Source organism: Cherax quadricarinatus, chromosome 43 (assembly GCF_038502225.1).
Source record: "Cherax quadricarinatus isolate ZL_2023a chromosome 43, ASM3850222v1, whole genome shotgun sequence".
Classification (NCBI taxonomy): Eukaryota; Metazoa; Arthropoda; class Malacostraca; order Decapoda; family Parastacidae; genus Cherax; species Cherax quadricarinatus.
In genome coordinates this window covers 27,409,957-27,430,220 of record NC_091334.1, presented here as the reverse complement: position 1 = coordinate 27,430,220, position 20,264 = coordinate 27,409,957, and the positions used below count along the sequence as shown (strand labels likewise).

The window sequence follows — 20,264 nt, the reverse complement described above, 5'->3', positions numbered from 1 at the left end:
TGGTATGTAAGCAACGATGAGAAATTTCAATTACGTACTCCAATATGGTAAACATGAGGAAATTAAAACTTCATCAGAGTATAAAACAAATTCCAGCCACAAAATACAGCCAAAAACTAACGTCAAAGACCTGGTTGTGATCATGCCGGAGGATCTCACCTTCAAGGACCATAACATTGTATCAATCACATCTGCTAGAAAAATGACAGGATGGATAATGCAAACCTTCAAAACCAGGGATGCCAAGCCCATGATGACACTCTTCAGGTTGCTTGTTCTATCTAGGCCGGAATATTGCTGCACACTAACAGCACCATTCAAGGCAGGTGAAATTGCTGATGTAGAAAATGTACAGGGAACCTTCACGGCACGCATAACAGAGATAAAACACCTCAATTACTGGGAGCACTTGAAGTTTCTCAACCTGTACTCCCTGGAATGCAGGCAGGAGACATACATGATTATATACACCTGGAAAATCCTAGAGGGACTAGTTTACCTGGATTTTACCTGGAGAGAGTTCAGGGGGTCAACGCCCCCGCGGAATGGTCTGTGACCAAGCCTCCTGGTGGATCAGAGCCTGATCAACCAGGCTGTTACTGCTGGCTGCACGCAATCCAACGTACGAGCCACAGCCCGGCTGGTCAGGTACCGACTTTAGGTGCTTGTTCAGTGCCTGCTTGAAGACAGCCAGGGGTCTATTGGTAATCCCCCTTATGTATGCTGGGAGGCAGTTGAACAGTCTCGGGCCCCTGACACTTATTGTATTGTCTCTTAATGTGCTAGTGACACCCCTGCTTTTCATTGGGGGATGTTGCATCGTCTGCCGAGTCTTTTTGATTTCATTGCGAATGATTGTCATGTGCAAGTTCGGTACTAGTCCCTCTAGGATTTTTCAGGTGTATATAATCATGTATCTCTCCCGCCTGCATTCCAGGGAATACAGGTTCAGGAACTTCAAGCGCTCCCAGTAATTGAGGTGTTTTATCTCTGTTATGCGCGCCGTGAAGGTTCTCTGTACATTTTCTAGGTCAGCAATTTCACCTGCCTTGAAAGGTGCTGTTAGTGTCCAGCAATATTCCAGCCTAGATAGAACAAGCGACCTGAAGAGTGTCATCATGGGCTTGGCATCCCTAGTTTTGAAGGTTCTCATTATCCATCCTGTCATTTTTCTAGCAGATGCGATTGATACAATTTTATGGTCCTTGAAGGTGAGATCCTCCGACATGATCACTCCTAGGTCTTTGACGTTGGTTTTTTGCTCTATTTTGTGGCCAGAATTTGTTTTGTACTCTGATGAAGTTTTAATTTCCTCACGTTTACCATATCGGAGTAATTGAAATTTCTCATCGTTGAACTTCATACTGTTTTCTGCAGCCCAATGAAAGATTTGGTTGATGTCTGCCTGGAGCCTTGCAGTGTCTGCAATGGAAGACACTGTCATGCAGATTCGGGTGTCATCTGCAAAGGAAGACACGGTGCTGTGGCTGACATCCTTGTCTATGTCAGATATGAGGATGAGAAACAAGATGGGAGCGAGTACTGTGCCTTGTGGAACAGAGCTTTTCACCGTAGCCGCCTCAGACTTTACTCTGTTGACTACTTCTCTTTGTGTTCTGTTTGTGAGGAAATTATAGATCCATCCACCAACTTTTCCTGTTATTCCTTTAGCACGCATTTTGTGTGCTGTTACACCATGGTCACACTTGTCGAAGGCTTTTGCAAAGTCTGTATATATTACATCTGCATTCTTTTTGTCTTCTAGTACATCTAGGACCTTGTCGTAGTGATCCAGTAGCTGAGACAGACAGGAGCGACCTGTTCTAAACCCATGTTGACCTGGGTTGTGTAATTGTTGGGTATCTAGATGGGTGGTGATCTTGCTTCTTAGGACCCTTTCAAAGATTTTTATGATATGGGTTGTTAGTGCTATCAGTCTGTAATTCTTTACTATTGCTTTACTGCCCCCTTTGTGGAGTGGGGCTATGTCTGTTTTTAGTAACTGTGGGGCGACCCTCGTGTCCATGCTCCCTCTCCATAGGATGGTAAAAGCTTGTGATAGGGGCTTCTTGCAGTTCTTGATGAATACGGAGTTCCATGAGTCTGGCCCTGGTGCAGAGTGCATGGGCATGTCATTTATCACCTGTTCGAAGTCATTTGGCGTCAGGATAACATCAGAAAATCACTCACTATGAAAGCAAAAGACTTGGCAGACAATGCAGCATCTCCCCAATGAAAAGCAGGGGTGTCACTAGCACGTTAAGAGACAACACAATAAGTGTCAGGGGCCCAAGTCTGTTCAGCTGCCTCCCAGCATACATAAGGGGGATTACCAATAGACCCTTGGCTGTGTTCAAGCAGGCACTGGACAAGCACCTAAAGTTGGTACCTGACCAGCCGGGCTGTGGCTCGTATGTTGGAGTGCGTGCAGCCAGCAGTAACAGCCTGGTTGATCAGGCCCTGATCCACAACAAGGCCTGGTCACAGACCGGGCCGCTGGGGCGTCGACCCCCGGAACTCTCTCCAGGTAAACTCCAGGTAAACTGCAGGTATTGACTGGTAAGTAAACACTGTATGTGTTGACTGGTATATAAGCAACGATGAGAAGTTTCAATTACTCCGATATGGTAAACATGAGGAAATTAAAACTTCATTAGAGTATAAAACAAATTCCACCTACAAAATACAGCAAAAAGCTAATGTCACAAACCTGGGAGTGATCATGTCAGAGGATCTCACCTTCAAGGACCATAACATTGTATCAATCACATCTGCTAGAAAAATGATGGGATGAATAATGAGAACCTTCAAAACTAGGGATACCAAGCCCATGATGACACTCTTGAGGTAACTTGTTCTATCTAGGCCGGAATATTGCTGCACACTAACAGCACCTTTCAAGGCAGGTGAAATTGCTGACCTAGAAAATGTACAGAGAACCTTCACGGCGCACATAACAGAGATAAAACACCTCAATTACTGGGAGCGCTTGAAGTTCCTGAACCTGTACTCCCTGGAATGCAGGCGGGAGAGATACATGATTATAAACACCTGGAAAATCCTAGAGGGACTATTACCAAACTTGCACACGAAAATCACTCAATACGAAAGCAAAAGACTCGGCAGACGATGCAACATCCCCCCAATGAAAAGCAGGGGTGTCACTAGCACATTAAGAGACAACACAATAAGTGTCAGGGGCCCAAGACTGTTCAACTGCCTCCCAGCATACATAAGGGGGATTACCAATAGACCCCTGGCTGTGTTCAAGCAGGCACTGGAGAAGCACCTAAAGCCAGTACCTGACCAGCCGGGCTGTGGCTCGTACATTGGATTGCGTGCAGCCAGCAGTAACAGCCTGGCTGATCAGGCCCTGATCCACCACGAAGCCTGGTCACAGACCTTGCCGTGGGGGCATTGACCCCCGGAACTCTCTCCAGGTAAACTGCAGGTATTGACTGGTATTTAAATTCAGATGTATTGACTTGTATGTAGACACAGATGTATTGACTGGTATGTAAACACTGCATGTGTTGGTTGGTATGTAAACACAGCATGTATTTACTGGTATGTAAACACTGCAGGTATTTACTGGTATGTAAACACTGCAGGTATTGACTGGTATGTAAACACAGATGTATTGACTGGTATGTAGGCACAGCATGTATTGACTGGTATGTAAACACTGCATGTGTTTACATACCAGACAAAACCATGTTAAACGACGGTCTACTGTACTTCCAGTGTACACAGTTATATGCAATACATGACCAGTGTAGCAGTCACAAGGTATAAACAATTTTATACTAAAGCGTTTCGTCTTGCTTGGTATATACTGCTTGAATGACAGTCTACCTTTGAAGAGAATCAAAGACTCATCAATAACAAGCTCCCCGAAGAGATAAAAATACATACAGAACTTTTGTTTCATGTACATAAACACATAAACACTGCATGAATTGATGGGTATGTAAACATTGCATGTATTGACAGGTATGCAGGAATAAACTAAGTTAATCACAAACACAAAACTGAAATCCTGCATTCAAGCTCTCAACACTTTAATTTTTTTCCCAAGAAGTGGCACCGTGTTAGTTGAATTTTATGGTGTTAGTCGAAAATATGCTGCAGTTTTGCAGTAATGTAATGAAGAAAACATGGTAAAGGAACCTGTGTTAATCACTGGTCTACTGTACTTGTTTTAGTCTTGTTTTATTCTTATTCTGTCACTTGTAACATAATATGTGTTTCAGTCTTGTTTTATTCTTATTCTGTCACTTATAACATTATACGTCTTTCATTTGTGTTTTTCGCATTTTCAGTTATTGTTGTCTTAGCGGAAGTATCAGGAGCACCTTCAGCAGGAGTTCTATAGCAGTATTAGCTTAGTCAGCAGGAACACTGACAGCAGCAATCTGCAGAGGTATCAGGAGCTCTGTCAACAGTGCTCTGCAGAGGCAACAGGAGCTCTGTCAACGGCACTCAGCAGAAGCAGCAGGAGCTGTCTCCTAGTGTGCCATGGCTTTAATAACTAGGGAGGAAAATAATGGCTTCAGAGTCATTAAAGCTTTGATGATATGTGGTAAACAAGTGTTGTACAACACATTCTTGTGGGGAACCCCAAATAAACCTCTTGATATGAGACTGCTTGAGTACTTAAAAAACCTGACAGGAACATCATCAGCAAACTATGTAAAAGACAGGCCGAAAGGTAAATTGTTTGACAGCACACAAAGGGAGTTGATTAATAAGAATCCAGATGGTTCAAAGTTTGATGTGTCACTGTTGTATCGAAGCATCAGACTAGCTTGTGAGAATGTTGCTCCTTTTAGTGATTCAAAATGGTTCACTCCCAGTACAGAAATGGAATACTACATCACTGCCATAAAGAACATGAAGAATGATGCTCTCCACGGTCAGCTTGCAGTTAGTGATGAAGGTTGTTATAAAAATATGGAGAAGCTTCGGGAGTTGTTAATTGGGTGTCTTAAAACATCTGGAAAGCGGTATGCCCGAGAAGAGGCTGAATTATACAAGAAGATCAAGGAGGTGAATGATAAACTGGACATCATTATGAATGAGATTATCGGAGAGGAAGACATAAGACGTATTGATGATATAAAATACTGTAATATTGTTATTGAAAATCGTAATAAACTGAAGGAGATCTTTCAAGCAATCACTTATAGTATTAACCCAGTGACTTTTATCACCAACAACTTGCAACTCAAGGAAGACAAAATTTTTGTTGATGTTGCAGCTAAGGAAGGAAAAAATAGACGTGATAATAAACATATAGATTATAGAGACCTTCTCGAGCTTGTCCAGACCACACCTGTGCCATCATCTGTGAGCTCTGCCAAACAACAAGGTTCCTCTGCACGACCTCAAATACTCCTGCTTAAAGGTGTGACAGGAAGTGGCAAGACCACTCTAGTGAAGTTGGTAACTCAGGAATGGATACAGGGAGGGCAAGATAACATCAGAGGAATAGATAATTATCAACTCCTGCTGTGGGTAGAGTGCAGTGACCCAGCCGTGAACTCCTACCAGGATCTCCTAGACCTCCTAATACCAGATGCTGCAATAAAATTCAGAAACATCCTGACTAAAATAGTAAAGTTTTATAAGATATTAATTGTTGTTGATGGTCTTGATGAACTTTATTACAATTCTAAAACATTAGTGACTGATCTTTTATATGAATTCCGAAACTCTGTTCACGCAACATTTATATGCACCTCCAGACCTGAAAAAGTTACAATGCTAATGAAGATGATCCCTGAAGAATATAATGTGACACTTGCTGAACTAAGAGGCATAAATAAAGAACATATGGAAGAATATGTGCGTTGGACTCATCGGGAGATGAGTAATTTCACGAAGAGTAAAAGCACTGATGAACTGGTAAATAAGGTGATGAAAGTTAAAGGTCTTACAGAATACTTATGTCTACCAATGAACTTAACATTTTTTGTTTATATCTTGGTCCAGGAACCTGATGAGTTGAACATAACCATCACATTAACAGAGTTCTTCCATAAAATACATCATATGTGCCAAAGTAAATTACTAGAGAGATTAGTGAACTGTTCAGAGACCAAAACAAAGAATAAAAGTGACCTCCAGTGCTGTGTTCAAGTAATATTGAAGATAATTTATGCAGCATCTCTTGAGAGTCTCTCACGTGACCAGTTGAACTTGGAAGAAAAGACTATAAATCAACTAATATCTGTTTGTAATGAATATAATATTTCTTATCAACAAATTCTTTATGCATTCTTGAGTTTGAAGAGAGTATGGACTTTGCAAGGCATCAAGGAGCTGTACTCTGCACCACACAAGGGAATCCAAGAATACTACAGTGCTCTGCATATTTTGATGACGCTCAAGCACCAACTACAAACTTCTGTATTCCCAGTAACACTTGAACTGGCAACACCTACATTAGCAACACCTGTCAGCATCAGAGGAGTGTTAAAGCAGAGCGTTGCATCTGCCAGGGTAGACATGACCAAGTACCACAGTGTTCTGATACATGTGGCTGGGCTGTTGCACCTGGTACTAGACCAGGTACCTGAAGTCATCACATACGAAGTTGCTCGTCTCCTACATGAGTCTGGCATGAAGAACAATGACCACTGGCTCAACGTCCTAGAGAACACCAGATGTAATGAAAACATTGCTAAGGCAATAGCTCCCTTCATCAGCACTGGAAATATTTATATTAATGATCATAGGACAATGAGTTGTTACACAGCTCTTCTTCCACACCTCACCCCATCTAAGGTGCACATTAATATCTCTGGTGAACGTGCTGACATGCCTGGCCTACTGGACCTGCTGGCCATCATTGCTCAACACCACCTCTTCTCACCCCTAGAACTCCATCACTGCTGTGACACCACCACCGCCACCACTACCGCCATCACCGCCACCACTTCTGATGCCATCCTGCAGCACCTGCAACCTCAGTAACTTACAATATGAATTGTTGATGAATGAGATTCTTATGTAATACTTAAGTATCTTTATTGTAGAAATGTTTCACCAGCCAGTAATTTCCTCACTCCAGTACAAACAAGTCACTGCTTGGCAAGACGTATCCCCAATAAACATACTCAAGTGTTGCACGAGTGTCGGTGTTCTCGGTTTTCCGAACCATTTATTTACAATATAAATTGTATCTTTTGTACATTAGCTACCTCATTGTGCATATAATTTTGGTGAATCAATTTGAAGTAATGAGTCATACTTTTAACCCGTAAACGGTCCAAGCAGATCTACGTTCATGTGTAGAGCTACAAAAGTAGATCTACGTTTTTTTTACATATTTTCAAATGTAACAAAAAATCAAAAGTAGATCAAAGCTTTTTTACACATTTTCAAATGTAAAAAAACAAAAAGAAGATTACTTTTTTTACATACTTTCAAATGTTGAAAAAACGTATACAGTGGACCCCCGGTTAACGATATTTTTTCATTCCAGAAGTATATTCAGGTGCCAGTACTGACCGAATTTGTTCCCATAAGGAATATTGTGAAGTAGATTAGTCCATTTCGGACCCCCAAACATACACGTACAAACGCACTTACATAAATACACTTACATAATTGGTCGCATTGGGAGGTGATCGTTAAGCGGGGGTCCACTGTATATACGTTTGGACCATTTACGGGTTAACCCCTTCAGGGTCCAAGAAATTTTGAAAAAAAAACAAAAATTATTTTTTCTTACAGAATTAAAGAGTATATTTTTGTGAAGGTAATAAGACAAAAAAAAAAAATTCTGATCAGTACTTACCGAGATACAGTGCTGAGAAGTTGACCCAAAATGACCTGGTGGCGGCAACATCGATGATTTCCACATATGCGCATTACTTTATTTAACGTTTTTTGTAGTTTTTTTTTTTTTTCTAATTTTTTTCTTTTCCTACTAACATTTGGGGCCTGAGAGACCAATACTGTATATAATGTATATATATAAACTCACTGTATTGAACACAATAACCGCACTAAAGTTATTATCATATTATTGTTTACCACTTTTGTTTATTACAATAAACATGCACAAATCTTGTATAATACTAATGTTCTATCATATATTTACAATCACTGGACATGGTTTTAGAACTGCTGGAGCTTGTGGAACTCCTTGAAACAAGGCACCATGCACAGAGGTACCTAAATTTCCTCACACATAAACCGAGTGTCTTTGCGTCTTTGTTGCCGTCGTTTTGTTTGTGCACAGACAACACATCTCTTCTGAGCAAATTTCTTCTGAGTTGAAGGAGGCTATATTATGAAATGATCACCTTCCCTCCTCAAACACTTGGGTATATTCTCAGGAATTCGAGGACCTTGTTGTATAGCAGGTGTTGTTACCTGGTGCTTCATTATGAGTTGTCTGACAACAGACAAACAAAATTCACCATACGGTGGTCTGTTGCCAGTCTTCATTTGGTACATATTATATGCATTGAGCATTGAAATGTTCATGAGATGGAAGAAAAGTTTCATGTACCACTTGTAACTTTTACGAACACAATCAACAAAGCCAATCTGCATGTCACATTTGTCAACCAAGCGCATGTTTTGTGTATAATCAATCACTGTCACTGGTTTTCGAATACGTTCATTAGTCACTCGATCAACTTTGCCACTGTCTTTCATTTCGTTACGGTGAATGGTTGTCAACAATGTGACATCTCATTTGTCATGCCACCGTAATGCCATGATGTCATTGGCAGTAAACACCTGCACATCATCACCACAAGCACCTGCGTTGAGCCTGGGCATATGTTTACGATTAGAACACACTGTGCCACACACATCTGTCTTGTTCACTCGTAAGAAATCACTGAGTAAAGGGCTTGTGTACCAGTTATTGGTATATAATGTATGCCCCTTACCAAGATAAGGTGCCATCATGCTTCTCACTATGTTTCCTGAGATACCCAATAACATCTTGGTATCTTTCAATGTTTTACTTCCCGTGTATACAACAATATCCAATACCAGGCCACTGTCACAGTCACAGAGTACAAACAGTTTTATACCAAAGCGTTTCCTCTTGCTCGGTATATACTGCTTGAATGACAGTCTACCTTTGAACAAAATCAAAGATTCGTCAATTACAAGATTCTTGAATGGATAAAAGTACATGTTGAACTTTTGTTTGAGATACATGAAAACATTTCTAATCTTGTATAACCTGTCACTTCTATCAGGCCTGGTTTTGTCAGAGAAGTGCAACATACGTAACAGTAAGATAAACCTGTTCACTGGGATGATTTCACTGAAGACCGGGGTAGAAATTAGCCGATCTGTGGACCAGTATGCTTTTATATTATGCTTATAGACATGAGGCATAAGCATTATTGTTGCAAAAAGCAAATACATTTCTGCAACAGTCGTCTCTTTCCACTGGTGTAGTCTTGACTGTGGTGATATCATCGTATTTGCCATGGTGTACTCAAAATACTTGTTACTTTCCCTGACAATAATTTCCATCAAGGGCTGGTCAAAGAATATTTCAAATAATTCCAATTCATTGGCCATGTTTCCAAGGGAACAAGTAGGTAGAATTCCACTTTGAGAGTCATCAAAGTGGTGGGGATTGGGAACAAAATTGGGATTTTGCTGCCAATCCCAGATACGGTTTGCTGGTGGATACTGGACATCATAGGCTGGTTGTGCAGGTAGTTGTGGTTGTGGTGGGCTGGTGGCTGACGCTCCGCTTTGTCTTTGAACTGCGGAGTCAGCAGTGTGGGTCCCAGCCTGAGCTGGTGAGTCACGCATGGCCATGGCACTACCATCACCACTACCACCATCTACTGATGCCTGTGGTCTATCCGTGCCAAGTGTAGCCACATCATCCTCACTTTCACTGTCTATTCCTGGTGTAGGGCCACGGGATGTACTCCAGAATGTACTCCGTCCCCTGGGCACTGCATAGGGTACATTACCCGAGCGCATGCAGCGGCGTACATACCGACGCTTCACTGGTGAATATGTTTCCTCACTATCACTACTCGAATGATCATCAAGAACAATAAAATCACAATCCACGTCACTATAATCATCATTACTGAAGTCAGAGGCCTGGCTACGCGAAAATAGTTTTCTCTTGCATTGAGGTACAACTGACCGTGACTGAGGAGTGCCCACACCAGAGGTAGAAGGTTGAGGATCATCAGGGTTTTCTGTGCTATTATCGATATCCTGGTCATTCCTTTCGGTCACTGACTGATCAAAGCCAAAGAATTCGTCTTCATTTCCACTTCCATCAGTGTCAGAACTATCAGATAGGAAGAGGAGAGTCCCAATTTGCCTTGGAGTGAGAGCTGCCTTGCGACGAGGCATGGTGAACAAGGGTAACTGAGCCGGCGTTCCCACAATGCTATGCGGGCGCCTAGATTTTTTGTTTATGGCGCACACCCACCAAGCAGACATGTTCTCTCACATGTAGGCCTATGAGCGTTTTCACGCTAAATTTGACGGCACTAGAATTTTGGCGTAGATCTACGGTTTGGACACTGAACGTGAAGCTGTAGATATACGGGACAGACCCTGAAAGGGTTAAAAATTGTACCAATGTTTATTTAGCTACCTTTCTTAGTGTACATATAACTGCAGAGAAATCCCACTTAATAGTCTATGTCTAGTTCTTAAGTAGTCTTATTTTATATGTTACAGTTAGTTTGTTGGAGATGCATCACATACTACTGGGTTGTTGGAGATGCATCACATACTAGTGGGTTGCTGGAAATGCATCACATACTAGTGGGTTGCTGGAAATGCATCACGTACTAGTGGGTTGCTGGAAATGCATCACATACTAGTGGGTTGCTGGAAATGCGTCACATACTAGTGGGTTGCTGGAAATGCATCACATACTAGTGGGTTGCTGGAGATTCATCTTTTATTTCTTTATGCAGCACAAATAATGTAGTTTAGGTGATACAGAACATTGGTATGCACAAAAGAAGGTCACTAATTACGCAGTGCATAATCTTCAGCATTTCATCCTTATCAAATGCATCAGCATTGAAGGTTTGAAGGCTATCAGAAGAGATATTCTCTAGCTAATTAGCAGAGATGAATCTTGCAGCTTGATAAAATTAGCAATGTGGAACTTGTACAGCCCTATAATGAGAAGTATCCAGTCAGGAAAACACAACACTCCTAAAAGTGACTCCAAAAGAGAAGAAACACTTTCACCATCAGATCAGAGAATACCTGACAGGGAGGCAACAACGAGTCATGGTACGTGACGAGGTGTCAGAGTGGGCACCAGTGACAAGCGGGGTTCCACAGGGGTCGGTCCTAGGACCTGTGCTGTTTTTGGTATATGTGAATGACATAACAGAAGGGATAGACTCAGAAGTGTCCTTGTTTGCAGATGATGTGAAGTTAATGAGAAGAATCAAATCGGACGAGGATCAGGCAGGACTACAAAGAGACCTGGACAGGCTACAAGCCTGGTCCAGCAACTGGCTCCTTGAGTTTAACCCTGCCAAATGCAGTCATGAAGTTTGGGGAAGGGCAAAGAAGACTGCAGACACAATATAGTCTAGATGGCCAAAGACTGCAAACCTCACTCAAGGAAAAAGATCTGGGGGTGAGTATAACACCGAGCATATCTCCTGAGGCGCACATCAATCAGATAACTGCTGCAGCATACGGGCGTCTGGCAAACCTATGGATAGCATTCCGATACCTCAGTAAGGAATCATTCAAAACTCTGTATACCATTTATGCCAGGCCCATACTGGATTATGCAGCACCAGTTTGGAATCCACACTTGGTCAAGCACGTCAAGAAATTAGAGAAAGTGCAAAGGTTTGCAGCAAGACTAGTCCCAGAGCTACGGGGATTGTCCTACGAAGAAAGGTTGAGGGAAATCGGCCTGACGACACTGGAGGACAGGAGGGTCAGGGGAGACATGATAACGACATATAAAATACTGCGCGGAATAGACAAGGTGGACAAAGACGGGATGTTCCAGAGATGGGACACAGAAACAAGAGGTCACAATTGGAAGTTGAAGACTCAGATGAATCAAAAGGATGTTAGGAAGTATTTCTTCAGTCATAGAGTAATCAGGCCATGGAATAGCCTAGAAAGTGACGTAGTGGAGGCGGGAATCATACATAGTTTTAAGGCGAGGTATGATAAAGCTCATGGAGCAGGGAGAGAGAGAGGACCTAGTAGCAATCAGTGAAGAGGCAGTGCCAGGAGCTATGACTCGACCCTTGCAACCACAAATAGGTGAGTACAAATAGGTGAGTACACTCAATCACTGTCTTGCCAGAGGCATGCTGATGCTATAGTTTAAATGCCCCTCCAAACTCCAAATATCCCTACCTGTCCTTCAGAGTGCAGGCGCTGTACTTCCCACCTCCAGGACTCACGTCTGACTAGCCGGTTTCCCTAAATCCCTTCATAAATGTTGCCTTCCTTGCACTCTAATAGCATGATAAGTCATAAAACCACTTGCCTCCACTCACTCCTATTTAATGCGCTTCTTTTTTTCAACAAACCAGCCATATCCCACTGAGACAGGGTGGCCAAAAAAGAAAAACAAAAGTTTCTTTTTTTAACTTTAGTAATGTATAGAGGAGAAGGGGGTTACTAGCCCCTTGCTCCCGGCATTTTAGTTGCCTCTTACGGCACGCATGGCTTATGGAGGAAGAATTCTGTTCCACTTCCCCATGGGGATAAGAGGAAATAAACAAGAACAAGAACTAGTAGGAAAATAGAAGAAAACACAGAGGGGTGTGTATATATATGTTTGTACATGCATATGTAATGTGACCTAAGGGTAAGTAGAAGTAGCAAGATGTAGCTGAAACCTTGTATGTTTATGAGACAGAAAAAAACACCAGCAGTCCTACATCATTTAATACAATTACAGGCTTCCGTGTCACACTCGCCTGGCAGGACAGTAGTACCTCCCTGGGTGGTTGCTGTCTACCAACGTACTACCACAGGATGGTAGTACCTCCCTGGGTGGTGGTGGCTGTCTACCAACCTACTACCACAGGATGGTAGTACCTCCCTGGGTGGTTGCTGTCTACCAACCTACTACCACGGGATGGTAGTACCTCCCTGGGTGGTTGCTGTCTACCAAACTACTACCACAGGACAGTAGTACCTCCCTGGGTGGTTGCTGTCTACCAACCTACTACCACGGGATGGTAGTACCTCCCTGGGTGGTTGCTGTCTACCAACCTACTACCATGGGACGGTAGTACCTCCCTGGGTGGTTGCTGTCTACCAACCTACTACCACAGGATGGTAGTACCTCCCTGGGTGGTTGCTGTCTACCAACCTACTACCACAGGATGGTAGTACCTCCCTGGGTGGTTGCTGTCTACCAACCTACTACCACGGGATGGTAGTACCTCCCTGGGTGGTTGCTGTCTACCAAACTACTACCACAGGACAGTAGTACCTCCCTGGGTGGTTGCTGTCTACCAACCTACTACCACGGGATGGTAGTACCTCCCTGGGTGGTTGCTGTCTACCAACCTACTACCATGGGACGGTAGTACCTCCCTGGGTGGTTGCTGTCTACCAACCTACTACCACAGGATGGTAGTACCTCCCTGGGTGGTTGCTGTCTACCAACCTACTACCACAGGACAGTAGTACCTCCCTGGGTGGTTGCTGTCTACCAACCTACTACCACAGGATGGTAGTACCTCCCTGGGTGGTTGTTGTCTACCAACCTACTACCACAGGATGGTAGTACCTCCCTGGGTGGTTGCTGTCTACCAACCTACTACCACGGGATGGTAGTACCTCCCTGGGTGGTTGCTGTCTACCAAACTACTACCTAGGATCTAACACACTATGTTAGTATATTGGCAAATTTGAACCAACACATGCCAAACATAGCATATCATCCTTCACAAATGCTGCCTCAATTGTTATCAGTTTAAGCAAGTCAGAGGAGGTATAATCAAGATATTTTAAGAGAAAAATACTGACCACCTAAAAATTTAACAAACTGGCACTTATGTTGGACATGTTACCTTAGACCTGCTGGTCTTGTTCACCTAGCGGTAAGTAGGTACCTGGGTGTTAGTTGACTGGTGTGGGTGTCATCCTGGGCGTGGTAATCTACCTTAGATAATGCTGGGCTTTGAAATGAGGTAAAATATTAGTTCTTGAGTAGTCTTTAAACATAACAATTAGTTTTCCTGGAATACTAGTGGGTTTGTTTTGTTCCTAACAATGTTTTATTACATGTTAACTGCATTATTTGTTTATTTATTTATTTTTTAATTTGAACATGATACAGAGAAGTACAAGGAATACAATTTTTAAAGTGCAGCATGCCAAAGCCCCTTGTATGCAGAGCATTATGGACAGGCTTAAAATTAACTTAAGATTAACTAAGCAATGATATATTCAGTGGTACAAAAATTATTGTAAAACAGATAACAATTTAGTACAAATGAGTATTACAAAGACAGGTCATATGGTCATTACTGTGTTGCTGTGTAATCAGTAGAATGGAGTATTATGTTAGGTAATGAAGTTAAATAGTAACAAAGTTTGATTGGGTCACAGGTTGATATTTATGAGATACTATAATGAGATACATATATGAGATACAATTTATGAGATACAATTATTCAGTATTTATTTAGTTGTGGGTGAGTAAGTGATTTTTGAGAAGAGACTTGAATTTATAAACAGACAGTGTTTCTTTTATATTCACAGGTAATGAATTACAGATTTTAGGGCCTTTTATGTGCATTGAGTTTTTGCATAGCGTGAGATGGACACGAGGAACATCAAAGAGTGATCTGTGTCTTGTGTTATGGTCATGTGTTCTGTTGAGGTTGGCAAGGAGATGTTTGAGGGGAGGGTTAATATCAGAGTTAAGTGTTCTATGTATGTAATAGGTGCAGTAATAAGTATGGATGTTTTGTATGGTGAGTAGGTTTAGTGTTTTGAATATTGGTGGAGTGTGCTGTCTGTAGTGGGAATTTGTTATCATTCTGACTGCAGCCTTTTGTTGGGTGATTAGTGGTCTGAAATGGTTTATTGTTGTTGAGTCCCATGCACAAATTCCATAGGTGAGATAGGGGTAAATAAGTGAGTGATATAGGGCCAGGAGGGCTGACTGTGGAACATAGTACCGTATCTTCGATAGTATGCCTACGGTCTTGGATTTTTTTTTGGAAATTTGTTGTATATGTGTTTGAAATTTGAGTCTATTATCAAGGTGGATTCCTAAGAATTTTTCCCTCTGTGAGTTTTGTGATAGGTGATCCATTTATCATTATGTTAAGAGACACATCTGTAGCTCTGTTACCAAACTGAATGTAGTAGGTTTTGTCAATGTTTAGAGTAAGTTTGTTGCTCCTCATCCAGGTGATATTTTGTGTAATTCGGTATTTACAGTATTGGCTAGCATGACTGGGCTCTGGTGAGAGTAGACGTATGTAGTGTCATCTGCAAATAGTGTGGGTTTGAGTAGATGCGATGCATTTGGTAGGTCATTTATGTATATGAGAAAGAGAAGAGGGCCTAGGACTCTTCCCTGTGGGACACCAACTGTAATTGGCTGTGCGGAAGAGTTTGCCCCATATGTGTACACATATTGGCTTCTGTTGCTGAGGTATGACTTTAGGTAGTTGAGGGAGTGCCCTCTTATACCACAGTGCGACAATTTTATGTGGAGCAAGTCGTGGTCAACTGTATCGAAAGCTTTACGTAAGTCAATGAAGATCCCCAGTGGGACTTCTTTTTTCTCTATTGCTGTATGAATATGTTCTAGCATGTGGATAATAGCATCATTAGTATTTTCATTAGGCCTGAACCCAAATTGACAGGGGTTGAGTATGTTGTGGGAGATGAGGTAGGAATAGATACGCTTATGGATTAATTTTTCAAAGATTTTAGAGAGAGGGTGTAAGTTTATATTGGCCTATAGTTATTCAAGTCTGTGTGGTCTCCTCCTGTTGTTGACAACAACAGTGTAATTCATGAAACAGATGAGATAAACAGCTGTCTTGAAAACCTTTTAAATCCAAATATTTCCTTCCTTAGACGTTTCAGTCTTTCAAATGTTATTGATGCCTGACAAGAGCATTGTACCAGAGTTCTGTTCCTAAGACCACGTCGTTAAAGTGAGGAGCATACTATAATGGTAGTGGGTTCGTGTCAACCATCTTTGATATTGTTTTAATGTCACTTTTGCACCATTTATAACATTTCTGGTATATTATTAAATATTTATACAGTAGTGTAGTGTATATTGTGATAAAAATAGAGGAAATCAGCTCTAATATACATTATTGAGGTATGCATACTGGTCAGAGAGCCCGTCGTAAGACCGAGTCGTCAGTTAACAAGTACATCACTAAGTGAGGAGAGGCTGTACAGTGGTCCCCTGGTATCTGTGGGAAATACTTTTCAAGATCTCCCATGTACCCTATATATAAGTCATGTTTTGTTTACATACATAACTCGGATAAGGTTTAATTGATATATGCACAATAAAACATTACCAACATTAAATAATAAACCTTGTTCATTATTATACTTGATATGGAATGACCTTATAGTATTAAAAGATATAGAATATTAAAAAAAATGGGAGTTGTCACAGTTGCTTTTTGCTGATGACACAGTGGTTTTGAGAGATTCTGAAGAAAAATTGCAAAGGTTGGTGGATGAAATTGGTAGGGTATGTAAAAGAAAGCAGTTAAAAGTGAATGTAGAAAAGAGCCTACGTTGCATTGCGTGTGTCTAGCAGTAATAGCCTGGCTGATTAGGCCCTACTCCACCGGGAGGCCTTGTCATGAACCGGGCCACGGGGGGGGGGAGGTTGACATCCGTAACATTCTCCAGGTAGACCTATGGTAATTCTTCCTGGAGGGTAACAAAAAATTTAGGTAATGAGAGACTGGATATCAGATTGGAGGGAGGGAGTATAGAGGAGGTGAATATCTTCATATACAGTGGAACCTTGAGTTTTGGCCGTAATCCATTCCAGCAGCTCAGCCGAAACTTAAATTGTTCGAAAGTCAAAGCAATATTTCCCATAAGAAATAATGTAAATCCAATTAATCCATTCCAGACACCCAAAAATATTAAAAAAAAAATTTTTTTGAAGAATAACTTTTGTTTTACAAACACAGATCAATTATAAATACAAATGTAATACTTAAATGACTAATGAAATGGACCCATCCGCTGACACGTCCACTCCCAAATATCTGAATACATTCACCTCCTCCATACTCTCTCCCTCCAATCTGATATCCAATCTTTCATCACCTAATCTTTTTGTTATCCTCATAACCTTACTCTTTCCTGTATTCACTTTTAATTTTCTTCTTTTGCATACCCTACCAAATTCATCCACCAACCTCTGCAACTTCTCTTCAGAATCTCCCAAGAGCACAGTGTCATCAGCAAAGAGCAACTGTGACAACTCCCACTTATGTGCGATTCTTTATTTTTTAACTCCACGCCCTTGCCAAGACGCTCGCATTTACTTCTCTTACAACCATATCTATAAATATATTAAACAACCACGGTGACATCACACATCCTTGTCTAAGATCTACTTTTACTGGGAAATAATTTCCCTCTTTCCTACATACTCTAACTTGAGCCTCACTATCCTCGTAAAAACTCTTCACTGCTTTCAGTAACCTACCTCCTACACCATACACCTGCAACATCTGCCACATTGCCCCCCTATCCACCCTGTCATACGCCTTTTCCAAATCCATAAATGCCACAAAAACCTCTTTAGCATTATCTAAATACTGTTCAATTATATGTTTCACTGTAAACACCTGGTCCACACACCCCCTTCCTTTCCTAAAGCCTCCTTGTTCACTATTCTCTGTCTTACTCTTAATTCTTTCAATAATAACTCTACCATACACTTTACCAGGTATACTCAACAGACTTATCCCCCTATAATTTTTGCACTCTCTTTTGTCCCCTTTGCCTTTATACAAAGGAACTATGCATGCTCTCTGCCAATCCCTAGTTACCTTACCCTCTTCCATACATTTATTAAATAATTGCACCAACCACTCCAAAACTATATCCCCACCTGCTTTTAACATTTCTATCTTTATCCCATCAATCCCAGCTGCTTTACCCCCTTTCATTGTACCTACTGCCTCACGAACTTCCCCCACACTCACAACTGGCTCTTCCTCACTCCTACAAGATGTTATTCCTCCTTGCCCTATACACGAAATCACAGCTTCCCTATCTTCATCAACATTCAACAATTCCTCAAAATATTCCCTCCATCTTCCCAATACCTCTAACTCTCCATTTAATAACTCTCCTCTCCTATTTTTAACTGACAAATCCATTTGTTCTCTAGGCTCCTTAACTTGTTAATCTCACTCCAAAACTTTTTCTTATTTTCAACAAAATTTGTTGATAACATCTCACCCACTCTCTCATTTGCTCTCTTTTTACATTGCTTCACCACTCTCTTAACCTCTCTCTTTTTCTCCATATACTCTTCCCTCCTTGCATCACTTCTACTTTGTAAAAACTTCTCATATGCTAACTTTTTCTCCCTTACTACTCTCTTTACATCATCATTCCACCAATCGCTCCTCTTCCCTCCCGCACCCACTTTCTTGTAACCACAAACTTCTGCTGAACACTTTACCACTACATTTTTAAACCTACCCCATACCTCTTCAACCCCATTGCCTATGCTCTCATTAGCCCATCTATCCTCCAATAGCTGTTTATATCTTACCCTAACTGCCTCCTCTTTTTGTTTATGAACCTTCACCTTTCTCTTCCTTGATGCTTCTATTCTCCTTGTATCCCATCTACCTTTTACTCTCAGTGTAGCTACAACTAAAAAGTGATCTGATATATCTGTGGCCCCTCTATAAACATGTACATCCTGAAGTCTACTCAACAGTCTTTTATCTACCAATACATAATCCAACAAACTACTGTCATTTCACCCTACATCATATCTTGTATACTTATTTATCCTCTTTTTCTTAAAATATGTATTACCTATAACTAAACCCCTTTCTGTACAAAGTTCAATCAAAGGGCTCCCATTATCATTTACACCTGGCACCCCAAACTTACCTACCACACCCTCTCTCAAAGTTTCTCCTACTTTAGCATTCAGGTCCCCTACCACAATTACTCTCTCACTTAGTTCAAATGTTCCTATACATTCACTTAACATCTCCCAAAATCTCTCTCTCTCCTCTACATTCCTCTCTTCTCCAGGTGCATACATGCTTATTATAACCCACTTTTTGCATCCAACCTTTACTTTAATCCACATAATTCTTGAATTTACACATTCATATTCTCTTTTCTCCTTCCATAACTGATCCTTCATCATTATTGCTACCCCTTCCTTACCTCTAACTCTCTCAGATACTCCAGATTTAATCCCATTTATTTCTCCCCACTGAAACCCCCCTGCCCCCTTCAGCTTTGTTTCGCTTAGGGCCAGGACATCCAACTTCTTTTCATTCATAACATCAGCAATCATCTGTTTCTTGTCATCCGCACTACATCCACGCACATTTAAGCATCCCAGTTTTATAAAGTTTTTCTTCTTCTCTTTTTTAGTAAATGTTTACAGGAGAAGGGGTTACTAGCCCATCGCTCCCGGCATTTTAGTCGCCTCATACGACACGCATGGCCAATAGAAGAAATTAGAACAAGAGCTATTTAGAAAAAGGAGAAAAACCTAGATGTATGTATATATATATATATGCATGTGTGTGTCTGTGAAGTGTGACCGAAGTGTAAGTAGGAGTAGCAAGATATCCCTGTTATCTAGCGTGTTTATGAGACAGAAAAAGACACCAGCAATCCTACCATCATGCGTACTAGTATGTCAAAAACCCTGGGTCGTAAGCCGTACTAGTACGGCCAAAAACCCCAATTGGTTAAAAATAGCATGTTTTTGAGAGGTCACAATCATAATTTTGTTATTTATTTTTATTTTCAAACTTCAAAAAGGATCTCTACTGTATAGGATGTTATGGGTTTGTTAGTAGCCTATGATAGTGTACAGTTTTATAACATGAGTCTTGGTACTCACCTGTATGTGTTTGCTAGGGTTGAATCTAAGCTCCTGGCCCTGGTGTACACTCCTTTGTTCTGACTCACAAAATTGTAATAACGTGCCTGAAAATAAACAACTGAATGAGTGTGGTTTGAACCCCATCCATATAGGATGCTGCAAGTCTCCAAGTGGACATTAACCCAGT

At 41.3% G+C, this 20,264-nt stretch overlaps 1 protein-coding gene across 6 annotated transcripts in view; it reads left to right on the top strand.

Annotated features, from left to right (window-relative positions):
• LOC128694212 (uncharacterized) overlaps window positions 1-20,264 on the top strand; it is a 233,316-nt gene that overhangs the window by 163,430 nt on the left and 49,622 nt on the right. For all 6 annotated transcript variants that reach the window (XR_011393130.1, XM_070093792.1, XM_070093790.1 and 3 more), the window contains exon 3: window positions 4,323-6,974. Coding sequence is in view for 5 of the 6 variants with exons in the window: in XM_070093792.1 (XP_069949893.1) it covers window positions 4,519-6,974 (2,456 nt within the window). In the remaining variant the exon portion in view is untranslated. The remainder of the gene's footprint in view (window positions 1-4,322; window positions 6,975-20,264) is intronic.